The sequence below is a fragment of the Bos indicus genome, chromosome 2 (genome assembly GCF_029378745.1).
Source record: "Bos indicus isolate NIAB-ARS_2022 breed Sahiwal x Tharparkar chromosome 2, NIAB-ARS_B.indTharparkar_mat_pri_1.0, whole genome shotgun sequence".
In the NCBI taxonomy this organism is placed as follows: domain Eukaryota; kingdom Metazoa; phylum Chordata; class Mammalia; order Artiodactyla; family Bovidae; genus Bos; species Bos indicus.
Genome location: NC_091761.1, coordinates 73012998 through 73032635, shown reverse-complemented (window position 1 = coordinate 73032635; position 19638 = coordinate 73012998). Strand labels below are relative to the sequence as shown.

At 46.7% G+C, this 19638-nt stretch overlaps 1 protein-coding gene across 15 annotated transcripts in view; it reads left to right on the top strand.

Moving 5' to 3' along the window:
• The window catches only part of CLASP1 (cytoplasmic linker associated protein 1), a 273403-nt gene extending 257508 nt beyond the window's left edge, over window positions 1-15895 (top strand). For all 15 annotated transcript variants that reach the window (XM_070769105.1, XM_070769110.1, XM_070769114.1 and 12 more), the window contains 3 exons: window positions 706-912; window positions 2189-2305; window positions 12930-15895. In XM_070769105.1, the coding sequence (XP_070625206.1) occupies window positions 706-912; window positions 2189-2305; window positions 12930-13016 (411 nt within the window). In that variant the 3' untranslated portion in view covers window positions 13017-15895. The remainder of the gene's footprint in view (window positions 1-705; window positions 913-2188; window positions 2306-12929) is intronic.
• Window positions 15896-19638: the final 3743 nt, after the last annotated feature.

The window sequence follows — 19638 nt, the reverse complement described above, 5'->3', positions numbered from 1 at the left end:
AAGATGGCTGAGATGGGAACTGACCTCCAAGGAGCCCTTAGTCTAGTCGGGGAGACAGTGTCATCAGAGCATGTAAGTGCAGTGGTCAGGGTGCACCTGGGGGCTCTGTTGAGGTGAGTGCATCCTGCCGGTCAAGTGGCGCACATAGGTGAGCACCAGTGAGAAAAAGTGAAGGGAGCAGACTGGGCACTCAAGTGGCTGGCAGGGCTCCGGCTCGCCCCACTTCCTTCCATCTGCTCCTGGCCAGCTGCAAGGTAGCAGACCCCGCCCTTGGGACCCCGCCTGCTTCTGTGGCCTCGCCTGCTGCCTCCTGAACCTTTGCATCCTCATGCAGCCCCTCAGCGCCGACCACCCATCTTGCCCAGCACCACCTTTGCCTCTGAGGCCTGTGCTCAGCTCGGCTGCTGCCACCCCGGAATGCGTGAACACACGAATGCACACAGGTTGGGGAAGGATAGTAGGAAAAAATTACCAAGGCTATAAAGTTTCTAAGGATCTTATGAGCTGGAGCACAGAATATGACTCTTTTAGAGCAAGGTTACCTCTTTGCAGCTGCTCCTCCGGTTGACTCTGTTGACGTGAAAGCATAGCCAGGGGTAGGGGTGGTGGCGGGGGGTTTCCAGTACTAGGCGCTATGTGCCTGTCGCTTGGCCTTTGAAATGTGTGTTGCGGTGTGGAGCTCACTCACATGGGGGCATATTTCAGGTGGTGAGGGCTGCCGAGGAGGCCGCATCCACGCTGGCCAGTTCCATCCACCCAGAGCAGTGCATCAAAGTGCTGTGCCCCATCGTCCAGACAGCTGACTACCCCATCAACCTGGCCGCCATCAAGATGCAGACCAAAGTTGTTGAGAGGATCGCCAAGGAGTCCTTGCTGCAGCTCCTCGCAGACATCATCCCAGGCCTGCTGCAGGTGGGCCCCTCGTGGCGGCCTGGCCACTCAGCACACAGGGGCGGGCGGGGTGGGCCACGCCCTGCGGGACCCTCGGCATCTTGTCTGTCTCTTCTGGGCCACCCTTCCTGAATGCAGAGGAAGTTCTGGGCGGCCCAGATCTGTGGCCTACAGAATGAACTTTCTGTTTACTGTGAACATGTTTTGATCTTTCTTTGTTGTTCATTCCTTACTGCACGGCTGATGGGCACAGCCCTGGGCAGGGTGAGCCGTGGAACCCAACATCAAACAGTGGTTCTTGTCCTAATCTGTCCAACAAATAGTAATTGAAACCCTTGTAAGTGTGAGGCATTGAGTTAAATAGACTCTGGAAGGCAAGGTGCCGCCTTCTGTTGGGACCCTACCTCAAGTCGTTGACAGCCCTCTCTGGGACTTGGTACTCCCGTACGAACAGCTGCAGGTCAGGGCCGGTGCTGCGTGCTAAGTTACTGGGGTGGATGTGGGTGGTTCTGAGATCTGGGTGGAGGCTGATCTCTAGGTTTAAGGGCTCAGAGAAGAGGTGGTTTAGACTTGGGCCCTAGAGAGAGATTTCAGTGGAGAAAGTAGACAGACATTAGCTTTACACTTAATAAACGCTGCTGTTTGCTGAGCACTGGGCTCAGGAATTTAAACACACACAGCCGAGGACTGGATTATTCCAGGCAGAGGGAAAGGCGCAAAGTCTGAAAGGTCCCAAAGGCTGCTTGGAGAAAAGCAGACAGTCCCATCTGGGTTTGGGGAGGTAGGAGGCAGGTTGTGGTCCAGCTGGAGAGGGATGTGGAGGTCCGTCTCACTGCAGAACGATCCATGGATAGTGGAGAGTTTTATCCACAGAGTGAGTGACCTAGTTCTCATTTCTTTAAAGAGATTTGCACATGTGAGATTTGCTTTACCATGGTGAGGAGAAGCCACTTACTTTCCCCCTTAATTTCCTTTTTTCACTGTGTTCTCTCACAACGTTTCTTGGCTGGTGCTGCCAACGTTTTTTGGCAGCTCATGATACAGCATCGTTCTGTGTGGAGGAGACCAGTTCGCCAGCCTCCTGCCTCCCACCCCAAAACCAGCTCACTCTTGACACTATTGCATGTGGCCTCTTTGGGGCAAGAGCTCTCGAGATTCATCGGCAGAGCTCTGGGGCATTCAGACCGCTCCCAGCAAGGCTGAGATTGAAGTGTGAGAGTGTGGAAACATTGATGAAATACTGTCAGTCAGGCAAAGCTTTGATCTCGCTTTCCTCTCTATGTCCCTCTGGTTGTAGGGTTACGACAACACCGAGAGCAGCGTGCGCAAGGCCAGCGTGTTTTGCTTAGTGGCAATTTATTCCGTAATCGGAGAAGAGTTGAAACCTCACCTGGCACAGCTTACGGGGAGCAAGGTATGTATAGTGTTACACGGGTGGGTCGTGCACCTGGGCCTACCAGCGTGTCCCAGACCCACTGCCCTGCAGTTCTGGGCTCCAGACAAACTTGCTCAGCGTGTGTGAGCTAGCTGGGCCTTACTGTCCAGGGTCGCGTCTCTAAAGACAGAGTGCACAACTGTGTAGTGAAGTCACCTAGGTACGACACAGTCTCTTGTCACTCCTATTTTTAACATGATAGTTTTGAACTTCTAATTTATCCCCAAAAGGAAGATGACTTTGTTTCGAAACCAGCTTGTTTTCTGTCTCTGAAACACTAAGGACATTTGCCTGCTGGCTTCACGCCTGTCTGGGTGGGCTTTGGGTCCTGTGGGTCAGTGTAATGATGGCTGCCTCTCACTGTGTGCCCAGCGCGTCCCGTGTTCGTGATGGCATCTCTGCAGGGTGAGGACGCTGATTCTGCACATGACCCACCTGGGGGCCCGTGGTGGTCATACTTCCTCTTGTTCCTTCTAGAATCGGGCACAAAATGAGACAAAGGGACTGTTGGCTCATGGAAGATGAGAGTGTCTAGAGTGCTTGCTGGTTTAAAAATAAGCTCAAATCTGATGAACCCGATGCGGAGAGAGGATAGCCACCCTTGATCTCAGGCCGTGGGGCCAGGAGTTGGGCCGTGGTGAGGCACCTGCCTCGGGGACTGCCTGGGGAAAATGTGTCACCGTAAAGTTACAGAGGGCCCAGGCACGGGTATGAATACAAAAGCACGGAGCCTGAAATATCTGGCCTTCCTCCTTAGCAAAGAAGGAAGCAGCAGGTGAAGCCTCGTGGCTTTTCAAGTAGGCCTGTTCCTTTGGCACAGTTGGTGAGCATCTCCACTCACTGAGTTCTGGGCAGAGCTGGCTCTCCCGCCTTTGTCCAGAGCAGGGCTCACACTCTCAGTGCTGCCAACATTTCGGGGCACTTCATGGTGGGGGCACCATCCCTGAGGTCCCAGGAGCACACCCCACCCTCAGCTGATGTCCCCACACCTGGTCAGGTGTCCCTTTGGGAAAGAGTCAGCCTTGGTAGAGAACCACTGGTCCAGAAGAAGATATATCAGCAACTGGGCTGGAAGGTCTGAGCAGAGCAGGTGTGGTGGGGGTGCTTCACCTGGATCCATTTCCCGTGTTCTTCCCATCACTGCCCCTGCAGAGGTGCTTGCCCAGCCCTTCCTGACCACAGCTTGCAGAACGATGAGCCGAGAGTGCCCAGCAGTGTACGGGCCAGGAGCACCTGCCTCTGCTGCTGCCATCAGGGATCCATGGCTGTTGCGTAGCAGCAGTGGGGCCCTCACAGACAGTCTTCATAAAGGGAATTAGATTTGTAAAAAGGAAAATTCATCCAAAAATAATGTTTTCCAGATCTCAGTTTTCTGGTACTTTCTACTCTCAGGAGTAAGGGAGCTGTCATCTCGCTTGACCCCACTAACAAGGGGCTGAGAAAATGGAGGTGTCTTCTCACCCCTGTCCTGTGGTTGACCTGCTGCCCCTTGGAATGGTGGCGTAGGGTCTGGAGCTCAGTCCTGATCAGAGCCAGTGTTCCCACCTCCCCACTGATGACATTAGTCAGCTCGGAGTGCTGAGGGAGGCTGACCTGACACCTGTCCGCTATGGCAGCACAGTGCTTCCAGTCATTCCAGTTTTTATATGAGATAGTTCCGATGTGTTAACAGGAACTTTGTAAGACTCTAATGCACATCTCCTAAAACAAACAAACACCCCCCTCCCACCCACACCCCCAGAATGGGTAGCTGACGGCATGTGGTGCTAAGTTAGAAACGGTCAAGCTGTGGCTTCCTGTTTCTGTCACCAGGCCTGTCAGAACCCCTTCTACTACTACTTAAATGAAGTTGATAAGTGATATCAGGTTCTGTAGAGGAAGGCCTGATGGAAGGTTGGAGTGGGGGGACTTGTGAGGTGTATCTTGGAAGTGTCCCATTGCCATGGCAGCAATACTAGCTTTAGGATCAGAAAACCTGCCTTCTGGTCTCTGTCTCCCACTTACTAGCTGTATGACTATGAGCAACCTTTCCTTTCCATTCTCTCTCTTGGTAAAATATATGTAATGTGAAATTTACTATCTTAACCATGTGTTAGTGTGCAGTTCACAGACGCCAAGTACATTCATATTATTCATATTCATCCCCACCATCCATCTCCAGAGCACTTTTCATCTTGGAAAACTGAAATCCATTAAATAATATTCCCCAGGTCCCCAGTCCGTCAACCACCACTCTACTTTCTTTGGTGTGAATACTTATAAGTAGAATCCTACAGTGTTTGTCTATTTGTGACTGGTTTATTTCACTGAGGATAATGTTCTCTAGGCTCATCCATGTTGTAGCAGGTATCAGAATCTCCTTTCATTTTAAGGCTGAATATAGTCTGCTGAATGTACATAATAGCATGTTGCTCGCCCATTCCTTGGTAATGGCCTTGTGGATTGTTTCCGTGCTCTGGCTTTTGTGAACATGGGGGTACAGATGTCCTTTGAGACCCCCTGTTAATTCTTTTGGGTTTTTTAGTAGAACTGCAGGATCATATGGTAACTGCCAGCTGCACCATCTTAGATTCCCACCGACAGTGCACAGGGTTTTAGTTTCTCCACATCCACTTGTTCTGTTCACTTTTCTTTGGTAGCCATCCTCATGGCTGTGTGAGGCAGCATTTCACTGTAGTTTTGCTTTGCATTTCCCTAATGATCCGTGATGTTGAGCATCTTTTCATATGCTTGTTGGCCAGTTGCATATCTTCATCAGAGAAATGTTTATTCTAGTCTTTTGCCCATTTTAAAATTATGTTGCTTGGTTTTGTTGTTGTTGATGTTATTGTTGAATTAACAGAAGTTCTGTCTATATTCTGGATATTAACCCCTTGACCTTTGATGCACAGCTTTTTTTTAATTTTAGTGAAATCCAATTTGTCTGTTATTTTTTTGCCTATGCTTTTGCTGTCATATTCAATAATCAATTTCCAAATCTATAGTGAAGTTTTTGCCCTTTGTTTTCTTCTAATCATTTTATAGTTTTAGCTTTTAATGGAGGTCTCTGATCCATTTTGAGTTAATTTTTGCATATGGTATTATATAAGAGTCCAACTTCATTCTTCTGTGTGTGGATATTCAGCTTTCCCAGTTCCGTTTGTTGAAAAGACTTTCTGTTTCTGCAGAAAACCGCATTGGGATTTTGATAGGGATTCCATTGAATGTATAGATAGCTTTGGGTAGTTTTGATCTCATAATGTTGTCTTCCAACCCATGAACATGGGATGTCTTTTTTTAACCTCTATATGTAATGAGTTGTTTTTAATTTTTAATTGAGATAAAAATGAACATATGAAATTGTATTAGTTTTGGATGTACAGCATAATTATTTGATATTTATTTATATTGCAAAATGATCACCCAGTAAGTCTAGGTAACAGCTGTCATACACATAGCTACACGATTTTTTTTTTCTTGTGGTGACAGATTTTAAGATCTACTCTGTTAGTGACTTTCACATACACAGTATTCTTACTATAGTCACCATACTGTATAGTACATGGCGTGTCTTTTTGTTTGTGTTTTTAATTACTTTCAATAAAATCTGGTAGTTTTTCTTGTACAGTTCTTTCACTTCCTTGTGTTAATTCCTAAGTGTTTTATTCTTTTTGATTCTATTGTAAATGGAATTGTTTTTCTTAGCTTCATTTTTAGTGTACAGAAGTGCAATTGATTTTTGCTCATTGATTTTGTAGTCTGCTAGTTTGCTGAATTTCTTTATTAGTCTTAACAATTTTTTGTGGAATTGTTGAGATTTTATACATATGAGATCACAGTCATCTCTTGGTATCCCACAGGGATGGGTTTCAGAACCTGTCACAGATAGCAAACTCTGCACGTGCTCAAGTCCTGTACCTGTCATTCTACCTCTGGGATTTTTCAGCTGACCACAGATTGTGTCGTGCTGTGTGTATTGAACAACATCCATGTATAAGCGCATCTTCATAGTTCAAACCTGTGTTGCTCAAGGGTCAACTGTGTATCATCTTTGAACAAAGATAATTTTGCTTCTTCCTTTCCAATGTGAATGCCTTTCTTTCCTTTTCCTGCCTAATTGTTCTGGCTGGAACTTATGTGTTAATAGAAATGGTGAAAGCAAGCATCCTCTGCCTTGTTCCTCATCTTAAAGTTGTCAGTCTTTTACCATCGAGCATAATATTCACTGTTTGGGTCTCTCATATATAGCTTTTGATATATTGAGGTGCAGGCATAGAGATGGTATGGATTTGGTTCCAAACAGTTGAAATAAAGCAAGTATTGCAATAAAGCAGATTGCACAAATTTTTTGGTTTCCCAAGGTATATAAAAGTTATATGTGTACTATACTGTAGTCTGTTAAGAGTTCAGTAGCATTATGTCTGAAAATATCAGTATCTTAACAGAAATGCTAGCCATCATCTGAGCTTTCAGTGAGTCATAATCGTTTTGCTTGTGGAGGACCTGGCCTCTATGTGGATGGCTGCCGACTAATCAGGGTGGTGGTTGCTGAAGGTTGTAGTGGCTGTGTCTTATTTTAAGACAACAATGAAGTTTGCCAAATCGATTGACTCTGCTTTCACGGTTTCTCCGTAGCAGCAATACTGTTTGATAGCATTTTATACACAGTAGAAAAAATTGAAGTCAATCTTCTCAAACCTGCCTCTGTTTAATCCACTAAGTTTATGTAATATTCTAAATCCTTTGTTGTCATTTCAACAGTCTTCACAGCATCTTCACCAAGAGTAGATTCCATCTCAAGAAACCACTTTGTTCATCCGTAAGAAGCAGCTCCTTATCTATTAAAGTTTTACCATGAGGTTTCAGCAATTCAGTCCCATCTTTAGGCTCCACCTCTAATTCTAGTTCTCTTACTCTTTCTATCACATCTGCAGTTCCTTCCTGCACTGAAGTCTGGAACCCCTCAAAGTCATCCAGGAGGGATGGAATCAACTTCTTTCAAACTCCTTTTAATGTTGATATTTTGACTTCTTTGTTCTTCATGGCATCTAGAATGCTGAATCCTTTCTAGAAGGTTTACAGATGACTGCTCAGATCCATCAGAGGAGTCACTATGGCAGCGATTGCCTTACAAAATATTTTTCTTAAATAGTAAGACTTGAAAGTCAAAATCAGTCCTTGATCCTTGGGCTGCAGAAAGAGTGTTAAGTTATTAGCACATGTGAAATCAACCTTAATTTTGTTACATCTTCATCAGAGCTCTTGGGTGACCAGGTACACTGTCAGTGAACAGTAATATTTTGAAAGGAATCTTTTTTTCTGAGCTGTAGGTCTCAACAGTGGGCTTAAAACATTCAGTCAGTCCTGTTATAAACAGATGCACTGTCATCCAGGCTTTGTTGTTCCATTTATGGAGCACAGGCAGAGTAGATTGAGCATAATTCTTAAGAGCCCTGGGATTTTCAGAATGGTAAGTGAGCACTGGCTTTATTTTAAAGACACCAGCTGTGTTAGCTCCTAGTAAGAGTCAGCCTCTGAAGTTTTGAAGCCAGGCATTGACTTCTCCTCTTTGGTGGTCAAAGTACTACATGGCATCTTGTTCCAATATAAGACAATTTGCCTGTGTTGAAAATCTGTTGTTTCATGTAGCCACCTTCATGAATTATCTTAGCTAAATCCTCTGGATAACTTGCTGCAGCTTCTGCATTAGCAGTTGCTGCTTCACCTCACACTTTAATGTTAGGGAAACAGCATCTTTCTTTAAACCTCATGAACCAACTTCTGCCAAGTTCAGACTTTTTTCCAGCAACTCGTTCATCTCTCTTAGCCTTCCTAGAATGGAAGGAGAGGGTCTCGATCTGTATTAGGTTTTGGCTTAAGGGAATGTTGTGACTGTTTGATCTTCTATCCAGACCACTTTCTCCATATCAGCAGTAAGGCTATTTTGCTTTTGCTTTCTTATCATTCATGTGTTCACTGGGTAGCACTTTCAGTTTCTTTTGAGAACTTTTCCTTTGCATTCACAACTTGGCTAACTGTTTGATGCAAGAGGCCTAGCTTTTGGCCTGTCTCAACTTTCAATATGCATTTCTTACAAAGCTTAATCATTTCTAGCAAGAGAAGAGCAACTCTTTCACTTAAACACTTAAGGCCATGGTAGGGTTTTTAATTGGCCTAAGTTCAATGCGATTGTGTCTCGGGGAATATAGGAAGGCTCATGTACAGGGAGAGAGACAGGGAGATGGTGCACGAGTCAGAACATACACATCTGTGGATGAAGTTTGCTGTCTTCATATGGACATGGTTCATGGCACCCCAAACAACTGCTGCAGTCGTTATATCAAAGAACACTGATTACAGATCACCATAGAGTGTAATAATGATGAAAAAATCTGAAATAATTGTAGGAATTACCCAAATGGGACAGTGACGTGTAGGCAGCAAATGCTGTTGGAAAATGGCACTGATGAACTTGCTTGATGCAGGTGTTCACAGACCTTCAATTTGGGGGGAAAAAGCACTGTCTTCAAAGTACAATAAAGTGAAGCACAGCAAAACAAAATACGCCTGTACTTTCCTTCTATTCCTAGTTTGTGTGGTATTTTTATTTTGAAAAAGTATTGAATTTTGCCAAATACTTTTTCTATGTCAATTGAAATGATCCTTTGATTTTTTTTTCCCCTTTCATTCTGTTAATATGGTATATTCGGTTCAGTTCAGTTCAGTTGCTCAGTCGTGTCCGACTTTTTGCGACCCCCATGAGTCGCAGCACGCCAAGCCTCCCTGTCCATCACCAACTCCCAGAGTTCACTCAAAGTCATGTCCATCGAGTCGGTGATGCCATCCAGCCATCTCATCCTCTGTCGTCCCCTTCTCCTCCTGCCCCCAATCCCTCCCAGCATCAGAGTCTTTTCCAATGAGTCAACTCTTCGCATGAGGTGGCCAAAGTACTGGAGTTTCAGCTTTAGCATCATTCCTTCCAAAGAAATCCCAAGGCTGATCTCCTTTAGAATGTGGTATATTATATTTATTAATTTTTGTATGTTGGATCACTGTTGGAATATTGATCTGTAGTTTTCTTATCTTTTTCTGACTTTGCTATCAGGACAAAGCTGACTTCATAGCATGAATTCAGAAGTATTTTTTCCTCAAAATTTTCTAAAAAAAATTGAGGATTGTGTTAGTTCTCTAAATGTTGGTAGAATTCACCAGTGAGGCCATCTGATCTGGGCCATGAAACTGTTCTCCCTTCTGCAAGCTTGACGTTCTATTCTTTTTCTAGTCCCTTAAGATACGTTGTTAGGTTGTTGAAACGTAGCTTTCTTCCTTTTTAAGTGTAAGCTTGTAGCTCATGTAGCCGTGAGCTTCCCTCGCTGCACTGCTTTTGCTGCGTCCCATGTGTTTGTGTTTTCATCCCTTTTGTGTTTTCATTTTCATCTGTCTCAAGATATTTTCTAATTTCCTTTGTGATTTATCCTTTAACCCATTGGTTGTTGGAATAACACGTGTTATTCAGTTTCCACAAACTTGTGGATTTTTTGGTTTTCTTTCTGCTACTAATCTGACTTCATCTATTGTGGTCAGAAAAGGTACTTTGTGACATCTCTTTTTTAATTTATTGAGATTCAATCTGTGGCCTAACATATAGTCTATCTTGGGAAGGTCTCATCTTAGGGTGTTTTGCATATTTCTTTTATATTTAGTTGATTTATTGTGTTGTTCAAACCCTCTATAGTGGAATATTGAAGCCTCTCAACTATTATTATAAAACTGTTTCTCCCTTCAGTGCTGTCAGTTTTTGCTTCTCTGTTTTGATGGCATATTCTTAGATGTATAATTATAAATATTATAATTTCCTGCTTTGTGGATCTTTTATTAATCCTTGTGTTTCTTATAACCTTTTTTGATTTAAGCTGTATTTTGCCTAATATTAGTATAGCTACCTTGTACTCTTGATTACTGTTTGCATAGAATATCCTTTTCTATTCTTTCACTTTGAACTATTTGTGTCTTTGGATCTAAAATGAGTCTATAGTAGACAAAATATAGTTGAATCACGCTCTTTGAAAAAATCCATTTTGCTGATCTCTGTCTTTTGATTGGAAAATTTAACTCATTCACATTTAAAGCATTTACTGATGAGGAAGAGATTTCTGTCATTTTGGTATTTGTTTTCTGTATGCATAATAGCTTTTTTGCCCCTCATTTTCTGTATTACTGTTTTCTTTTGTGTTTGTTTGCTTTTTATACTGAAATGTTTAATTCTTTTCTCATTTCCCTTTGTGTATATTCTATACCTGTTTTCTTTGTGGATTACATTTGATATCCTAAAATTATAATCCTGTAATGTGAATTTATACCAACTCATTGGGCAAGCTCTCTGAATCCCAGCCATTTCATTTGTAAAATAGGAGAACCTGTTTTCAGAGGATTGGTTTGATGTTCGAATATGATTAAAGCTTGTAAACTCAGGGCTTAAAAGGGGTTCTGAGTTGCAAATAACTATTAACAATGTTTAGAAGTTCATTTTAACCTGTCTTTCATAGAAATATAACTATCCTGTTTTCTAGATCACTTTTTTCTTCTTTAAAGAATACTTGATTCAGTAAGTATGTATTAGGAACCTGCTGCCTTCAGCATGTGGGAAACACAAAACCTTGTTCTCCCCTGAAGTAGCATCAAATAGAGCTGAGGATCAGGACTGGCACATGGGGAGACTTTACAGAGGTCCAAGAGTGACCAGTGGACACCGTGAGACAGGTTCTGGTTGCTGGGTCAGGGGCCTACTGGAGCAGGAGGAAAGGGAGACTTCCTGGAGGAAGCGGGACTATCCTGGGCCTGGCTAGGCAAGGAGGGAAGGATGAACTACAGGCAGGAGCAGTGTGAACAGCTTGGGTAAGAGAAGGAGCAGGGTACTCAGGGGACATGTTTTCTAAGCAGGGAGCTACCTGGAAGGTGTATCACTTATTTTGCAAGTGATTGAGTCAAGGCTCAGGAAATGTTTACCTGAAGTCACAGAACTAGTGTTGGAGTTGGAGTTGGTTATCTGCTGGATCTGCTGAGCCTCAGGCCAGTATTTTGTTGAATGTACCAAAGTTTCTCTTGAAGCTGGCTGGCCCTGGTCATATCCTCCTGAGCCTTTGAGCATTAAGAACCTGTGTAAAGTGAAAGCACCTTGATCAGCACACTGACTATTACGTTAAAAGGTCTAAGATTTTGAAAGGTGTGGAATGAAACACAAGCTGGGATATGTCGTGTGAATTCATGGCACTCTCCCCTGCAGATGAAAAGAGCTAAATCCTGATGTGGGGAGACCCCAGATGGGCTGTTGCATGAAGCCAGCGAACTCCAGGACGCTCAGGGCAGAGCTCTCAGACCAGCTATACATTCTGGGCTCCATGTCTGTTTGACCATGTGCCTTGCTGGGGCTCAGGGAGACTGCCTCGTGAGGAGCACTGCTGGTTGCTGGCATTCTTAATATGGTCAGGCACACTATAGACATCAGGTTATTGGTATTCAACAAATATTCTAAGAACTTTTCCTGATAGCTCAGTTGGTAAAGAATCCACCTACAATGCAGGAGATCCTGGTTCCATTCCTGGGTCGGGAAGATCTGCTGGAGAAGAGATAGGCTACCCACTCCAGTATTCTTGGGCTTCCCTTGTGGCTCAGCTGGTAAAGAATCCACCTGCAATGCAGGAGACCTGGGTTGGGAAGATCCCCTGGAGAAGGGAAAGGCTTTCCACTCCAGTATTCTGGCCTGGAGAATTCCATGGACTGTATAACAGTCCATGGGTTCGCAAAGAGTCAGACATGACTGAGTGAGTTTCACTTCACTACTATGTATGTTACATGCTGCTTTAGGTGTTTTGAGGGTCCAGGGGGGCTTAAGTTAGAACCAAATGAGATGTGGAAGGCCTGTTGTGGGGAAGCACTGTGCCCAACGAAGGTATATTGTATAGTGATGCAGCATCTGACCTCTGGGAGAGGTCTTGTTGGAAAGGTCCAGCCCACTGGTGCCCCCAGCATAAGGCGGCATGTGCTGAGCCACAGTGGGCAGAGCGGGGTCCCAGGGGCAGGAGGACCAAGGGTGCAGATGAGGGCAGCCTGAAGGTGGGCCTCAGATGCTGTGTAAATCAGCAGGTGTCATGTCCGTGGACAGAAGCAGGTGCAGACGAGGTGTGTGATGGGGAAGGAGCAACTTCTGCAAAGGTGTGAGGATAGAAATCCTGACCTCTGACCTTAGCTTAGTTTCTTTATCCCAATAGAGTAGGCATTATACCCTCTCCTCCTGCTGGCTTGGTTGGAGCCGCACCGGCTGCCTTGCCCCCGAGTGTGTGGGTCTGCCTCTAGAGAGCCTTTTTGCAGGCAGCCCTGAGGCCCACCTCGTGGTAGCAGGTGTCCCTCTTTTCCTGATAACCTCTCATGCCCCCTCCTCTAATCTGACCTCCCAATCGCCCACTGGCCCCAGGCAGGTGGTTTGGACGAGTGGTAGGCACTTAGGGAATGTCTGTGCAGTGACTTTCTCCACTAAGGGACGTGCTGTTTTCTTATGGTCACCTGGGCTTTCTTGCTTACTTTCTGATTTTCTTCCTTCTCATCCATTTGTATTTTTTCTTTGCAGATGAAGCTGCTCAACTTATACATAAAGAGGGCGCAGACCACGAACAGCAACAGCAGCTCCTCCTCTGATGTCTCCACCCACAGCTAATGCAACGCCAGAATCTCTGTGTAGCCCTGGAAGCAATCGGTGGTGCCTCAGAGACCTCCCCTCCACTCCCCCTCCAACCCCCCATCGGCTGCCCAGTCAGTACCAGGAGGCCCGCAAATATTTATTACAATCAGTATTTTGATCCCTTCCAGCTTTTGTGTAGAATCCTACTGGTATTGAATGTAAGGGAAGCAAGGCCTGTATTTCATCTTCCTACAGAACAAAACAAAAGGAGTAAGAGAAGAGCCATACTCAAACCGTCTCATCCAGCCTGCTGAGGTTGTAAAACCGTGTGTGTGGGGTGCAGTTCTTAAAAGTCAGAGCTCTCTAGCTGATACATGGTAGAAAGTAGCGTTTTCTCTTCAGTTAATAACAGGTTTGAGGAGGTTGTATTGAGCTGTGTTTCTCTTTCATTCTGGCTCCCTTCCCTCTGGATCTGGCCTGTGTGGGGCAGAGCCCACGCCCTTCACAACTGACACCACGAAAGGGTTTTATATGTTTTAGGTTGCATTTTGAGACTACTAAGAATATGGGTCAAGTCTTGGCAAGAAATGAGAAAAAAGCCCGAAGATGGCCTTTTAACGAACATGTCATATTTTGCTTACACTCTGCAGCCTGGGGGCTGGCACCCTTCACTGCCTCCTTCCAGGATGGGTTCCCAGCTCCTCCAAACAGCCCCACCGATGCCACCCCTTCCCCAGAGCTGCCGGGGCAGAGATCTGTGACAGTTGAGATCCAAACACAGAAATCCAGGTAAACGATAGCCTCAGTTAGTATGTGCTTGAAGTGGGACTTCACGCAGCATTGAAAACACAAGAGGAGCTGCTGGTTTTACTGCTGAGATCCTGGGAAACACTATTGAACAGCACTGCCCCTGGAGGCTCAGGTCTAGTGCCGTCTTGTCTCCTTTCCCCAAGCTGCGCCCAAGCTGCTTGATTCCACAGTGTTCTGTCAGTCTGATAATTGGCAACTCTGCCATCTCAGTTTTGACTTCTTTAATTTGGGATTGAGATCAAAGAAAAATCTAAAGAGACCAGGTTATCAGGATCATTTTTTTTAAGTTTTGTGAACTGAAGTACTTCCTCGATCATCTGTTGAAATAATCATGGTTTAAGGAAAAAGTAATTATGATGTGCAGCAAATTGCAGAAAAACAGGATTTGAACCAGTTTAGAGTCTGTTTTTCCTTCAGTGAGAAACTTACCCTTTAAAATGTTTTCTTGAGGGTTTCATTGCTTCAGTAAAGGTAACTACAGATCTCAAGTCTGTATAACTTAAGTTTCAAGTAGAATTCTTCAAACCAAATGGAAATTCTTTTTGCAATCATGGAAACATTTTAGACCCTCTGAACTGGTTTTTCCATATTTCCTTATGGAAATGCATTCAGTTCTTTTTCCCATGCCTGTTCTGATGTTAATTTTTAATGAGGTGTTTGCTGCTCAGGTGCAGAATCTCGGCAACTGCCAGGTTGTATGGTTCCCGCCTCTGAGCTCTAGCTTGACGTTGGAAGTCGTGAAAGACACTGTAGCAGAACATAACTTGTTTTCATTCAGAATTTATTTTAGATACTTTATTTGGAAATAGGCACTGAAAATGGAGGTCCAGGAGCAGTGAGGCTGGGGTGCCTTCACTGCGTGCGTGTGGGTGTGTGTGTGGGTGTGTGTAGGGGGTATCCTGCACATGTAGGAGGTGCCCCGCTGCTGCTGTTGAGAGAACTTCAGGGGTGTGTTTTAAGTGATCAAACATTGTTGACTCTTGGCTCAAAACAGCAGGACCAGGCCTTACTTCCATTGATAAATACCATTTGTTTGTTCATATGTCGCTTTTGGGGTTTCTTTCTTACCCCCTACAAACAAGTCCAAGTGTCTGATGACTCTTCTGGGGCAGAAACTGTGTTTTTTCCTGCCTAGTGTGTGTAGAAAGGCCTTTCTCCTTCCGCTTGTGGACACCCAGGTTACTGCGGCCCCCTACCCTGGAGTCAGGAAGGACCTTGAGCATGGCCGTGTGTCCTCCTGGCGCTCACAAAGGGCTCGCCTTGAATGTCACTTGCCCAACCTCGGTCTCCCAGTGCAGAGGGAGCCGCCACCCCCAGGTCTCTGGGCCTCCTGGGAGGAGACTCGCATGCAGCCACAACCTCAGGGGGCCACCCCCTCCAACCGACAGCTGCAACTGCCCTGCCTGGCCGCCGCCTCCCCGCAGGCCTCCTGTCTGGATGAAACAACAGAACACAAGCGAGCAAAGCACCCAAAACTCTTGTCTGCCTCCCCTGTTCGCCTGACTGTCTGGGGCCCTGAGAAGCCCACTGATGCCACCACTGGGGCCAGGTCACCTGGCTCCTGCTTCCCCTCCCACTGTGGCCCGCGGGAGGCACACGGCCTTCCTGGGGCACCGTAGCCACAGGCGCCTGCCACAGCCCCACTAGCTTCTCAGTCATGCAGGCAATGCAGCTGCACCTGATTTGTCTCCTAAATCTTTTTCTTTCCCCGCCGCCCTTTATTTATCAAGCATAATATTACACATTAAAGAAGAGCAAATAAGAACTTTGTAGAACCTCACCAGGACTTTGCTAACGATGATATTTGAAAATGAGAACAACGCTCTGAAAAATATCCACCACCAAAATAGTTTTGTTGGCACTGTTCACACGCATGGTCCCCCACATCCCCAGGTTGGGTTTTTGTTTTTTGGTTTTGGTTTTTTTGGGGGCTTTTTCATGTTACATCCATATCTGTATTTATATCTTATTTGTTTCACCTTCAAGTGTATCATGGCAAATGTACAGATTTTCTTTTTTTTGTTAATAATGTGCTAGGATTTGCTAAAAAAGGAAACACAAAAACCCTTTTGAGTTTGCCCTAGAATAAATGAGACTTAATTCAGTTTCTGACGTCCAAGTGGTCTTTTTTGTTGGATGCCCTGTAGGTAGTATATCCCATCTCTGGGACATCAGAACAAGGCCACATTTCTGAAGGACTGAGGGGCTATTTTGGGGATCTCATGAGGTCAACTGATGGGACTGCAGGGGGACGCCTGTGCCCTAGGGGCCAGGGGCCGAGAACAGGCTGGAGGCAGGATAGAACTCTCGGGGAAGGGTTTGGGGCCCCCTGTCAGCTGCAGGCCTGCAGAGGAACAGGTGCACGACCAAAGGGTGCTGGCCCCACCTCTTTGGCATCTCATTTTGATTTAAGAACGATTTTGAGTCTTCACTTCTGTGATGCATCTCAGTTTCCCTGCCTGGTGACTGTGAGCCCCTTCTCCCCTGTGGCCCACCTCCTCCTGCCCACTGGACGTGAGCTCATGATTGGTATAAAAGTCAAGAGCTGGGTTCAAATTTCTGCTCTCTCCCTCGCCCCCTCGGGCCACTATTCTCATGGATAAACCTGACTGAGTCGGACCTCATGGAGGTGCTGGGACGGCCCGTGAGTGACGTAAGTGAAGCTGCAGCCTAGCCCTTTGCTGCCGGCAAAGGGACACAAAGGAAGCTGAGCCCCCCCCGCCCCCGCAACACCCCCTCCTCATCCCTGGGGCCTGGTGTGCCCAGCACCCATTACTCAGAAGCAGATGTGCCATCTCTACATTTGAGTTTCTAACCCCTGCAGCCCCTCTTATCTCAAGGCTGCTCAGCAGCCGTGGCTGAGGGGGTGGGCACAGATGCCCGCCGTAATCAGCGGGGCTTGACTTGGGATCTGAACAACCTTCTCTCCAGAGGAAAGACCCCTTTCCACTCTCACAGTTCTGCTCACAAGTGTAGGTTTCAGGACCCCCTGAGGCTGTCCAGGGGTTCCACAGGGAAAATGTGCGACTTACGCTGCTCTCGCCCTTCCCAGGTCATGAGTGGAGGGGGTGGGAAAGTGGAGCAGTGGCTGACAGGAAGCATTAATTAACATCACGGATGAGGCACTTAGACTTCTTAAGTGTTGTCATCTGTGGCATCTTACTGGTTCTCAGACCAGTTGTGAGATGCAGGTGAAGGACTTGCTGTCATGTCCCCGCTCCAGGTGGGCAAGCTGAGACCCAGGCACAGTGCCAGCTGGGTGGAGATGAGGGGAGTGGGGGCCTGACCGCAGGCTCCTGCCTCATCCTGCCTCCTCACCCTTCATACATCTCTGACCTCCCTGTGGGCAGCTCAGAGTCCCCTGGGGAGCTGCTGAAGCAGAAGGCAGAGTCCCACCCGGGTGTTGTTTCTGTAGGGCCTGGGGCCTGGGCATTTGTCATTAGTTCCTGGGTGGTGCTGGTGCTGACGGACTGCAAGCATAGTTGGAGAATCATCGTGGAACATTTTTCTGAAAACGAGACAGGTGGTTTGGTCCCCAGATTTGGACACTCTTTGAGACAGGCTGTTGCAGCAAATAGCGCTGGACTTCGGGAACATCAGCCATACAACCCCTGATGTATCCAGCCAAGCATCTAGACCAGGACCTCTCTGTCTGCCGTGAGCAGAGGGAAGCCAGGAGTGTCTCGGGCAGAGGGGACGTATGACCCCCTGGGCATAAAGCTTCCCTCCCACCCAGCCTAAGCCTGGACCCTGCCTGCCTTCCCATTTCCTCCAGTATTTATTAACTCCTACTGCAGTGGCTCCAGGCAAGAACGGACAAAGGTCATGTGAATCGGCATCTAATCCCAGATTATGTATTTAAAAAACATTAAAATGCTTCCACACCAGTGCCCTCTGCGGACACCGGGCCTGCTGCCAGTACTGAGGCCCCGGAGGTGGATTCCATGGGACACTGGGCCCCTCTACAGGGGCTGAGTTCCTGAGCAGACTCCCAGCAGCTCTGGGATCCCCCTGCCCCCCTGGGTGTCCCACAGGGGGTGAGGGGTGGGGCAGGAAGGGCTGTAGACCTGGGCCCTGACAGTGTCACCTCCCCCAGCAATGTTCAGGCCCCAGTGGCTGCTTTGCCTGGAAAACTTGGAAGTCTTTGCTGACTTACCTGCCTGAAGCCTCATAACAACCTTGAGAGGTCGGTCCCACGATTACTCCTGTTTTGCAGATGGGAAGTAGAGGCACAGAGAGGTTGAGTAACTTATCTAAGGTCACAGAGCTAACAAAGTAAAGTGACAGTGTTCGTACTCAGTTGTGTCTGACTCGTGACCCCATGACCTGTAGCCTGCCAGGCTCTTCTGTCTGTGACATTCTCCAGGCAAGAATACTGGAGTGGCTTGCCTTTTTCTTCTCCAGGGGATCCTCCCGACCCAGGGATAGAACCTGAGTCTCCCACATTGCAGGCAGATTCTTTACCTTCTGAGCCACCAGGGAAGCCCACAAGAGGCAAAGCTGAGATTCAAACCCAGGACATCCCCTCTGGCCTGAACTAGAGTCTCATCTTATGTCTCTGTCCCTTCTTAAAGCTTCTGTTTCCATACACCTCTCATATTAGTGAGGAATGGTGCCTGGTCAAAGGTCTGCTGAGCTGTTTGGCATCACACTCATGGTAAACATTTCTGGAATCCCCCTGGGGTCCAGCGCCCAGGCCTCACAAGGAGGGGAAGGCTCACCTGGGCGCAGGATGTCTGGGTTGTGAATCTAACTCTGTTTCGGGGTCTGTGACTTTGGCTGAATGACTCCAGATTAGGATGACCTCAGCTTCTTCCTCTAGAATCCTAGTGGCAGAGAATTGAGATGGGTCCAGTGTGTGTGTGTGTGGGGGGGGGGGGGGGGTTGGCGGGGTTGGGGGGGAGGGGTGGGCACATGAAGATTAGCATAAAGTTCTTGGACCCTCAACTCTTAGCTCCCGCCTTCCTCTTTCACCCCGTTCTGGGTCACTGCACCCCAGTAACTTTCCTGCCTCGGGGCCTTTGCATTTGTTCTCCCTTTCTCTGATCCCTTTCCTTGCCCCCTTTGTGCGCCCGCATACGCGCACATACACACCCCAATATGTGGACTTCTTTTGACTAACTTTCATGGGAAATAGATGGGGAAACAGTGGAAACAGTGTCAGACTTTATTTTTCTGGGCTCCAAAATCACTACAGATGGTGACTGCAGCCATGAAATTAAAAGATGCTTACTCCTTGGAAGGAAAGTTATGACCAACCTAGATAGCGTATTCAAAAGCAGAGACATTACTCTGCCAACAAAGGTTCGTCTAGTCAAGGCTATGGTTTCTCCTGTGGTCATGTATGGATGTGAGAGTTGGACTGTGAAAAGGCTGAGCGCCGAAGAATTGATGCTTTTGAACTGTGGTGTTGGAGAAGACTCTTGAGAGTCCCTTGGACTGCAAGGAGATCAGCCCTGGGATTTCTTTGGAAGAAATGATGCTAAAGCTGAAACTCCAGTACTTTGGCCACCTCATGCAAAGAATTGACTCATTGGAAAAGACTCTGATGCTGGGAGGGATTGGGGGCAGGAGGAGAAGGGGACGACACAGGATGAGATGGCTGGATGGCATCACTGACTCAGTGGATGTGAGTCTGGGTGAACTCAGGGAGTTGGTGATGGACAGGGAGGCCTGGCGTGCTGCAATTCATGGGGTCACAAAGAGTCGGACACGACTGAGCAACTGATCTGATCTGATCTGATTTGACTAACTTTATGGACGTTTTAGATCTTGGCTTAAATGCCAGGTTTATTTATATACTTTAGAGAAGTATATAAATTAGTCCTTTTATTTTCCCCTCCTAACA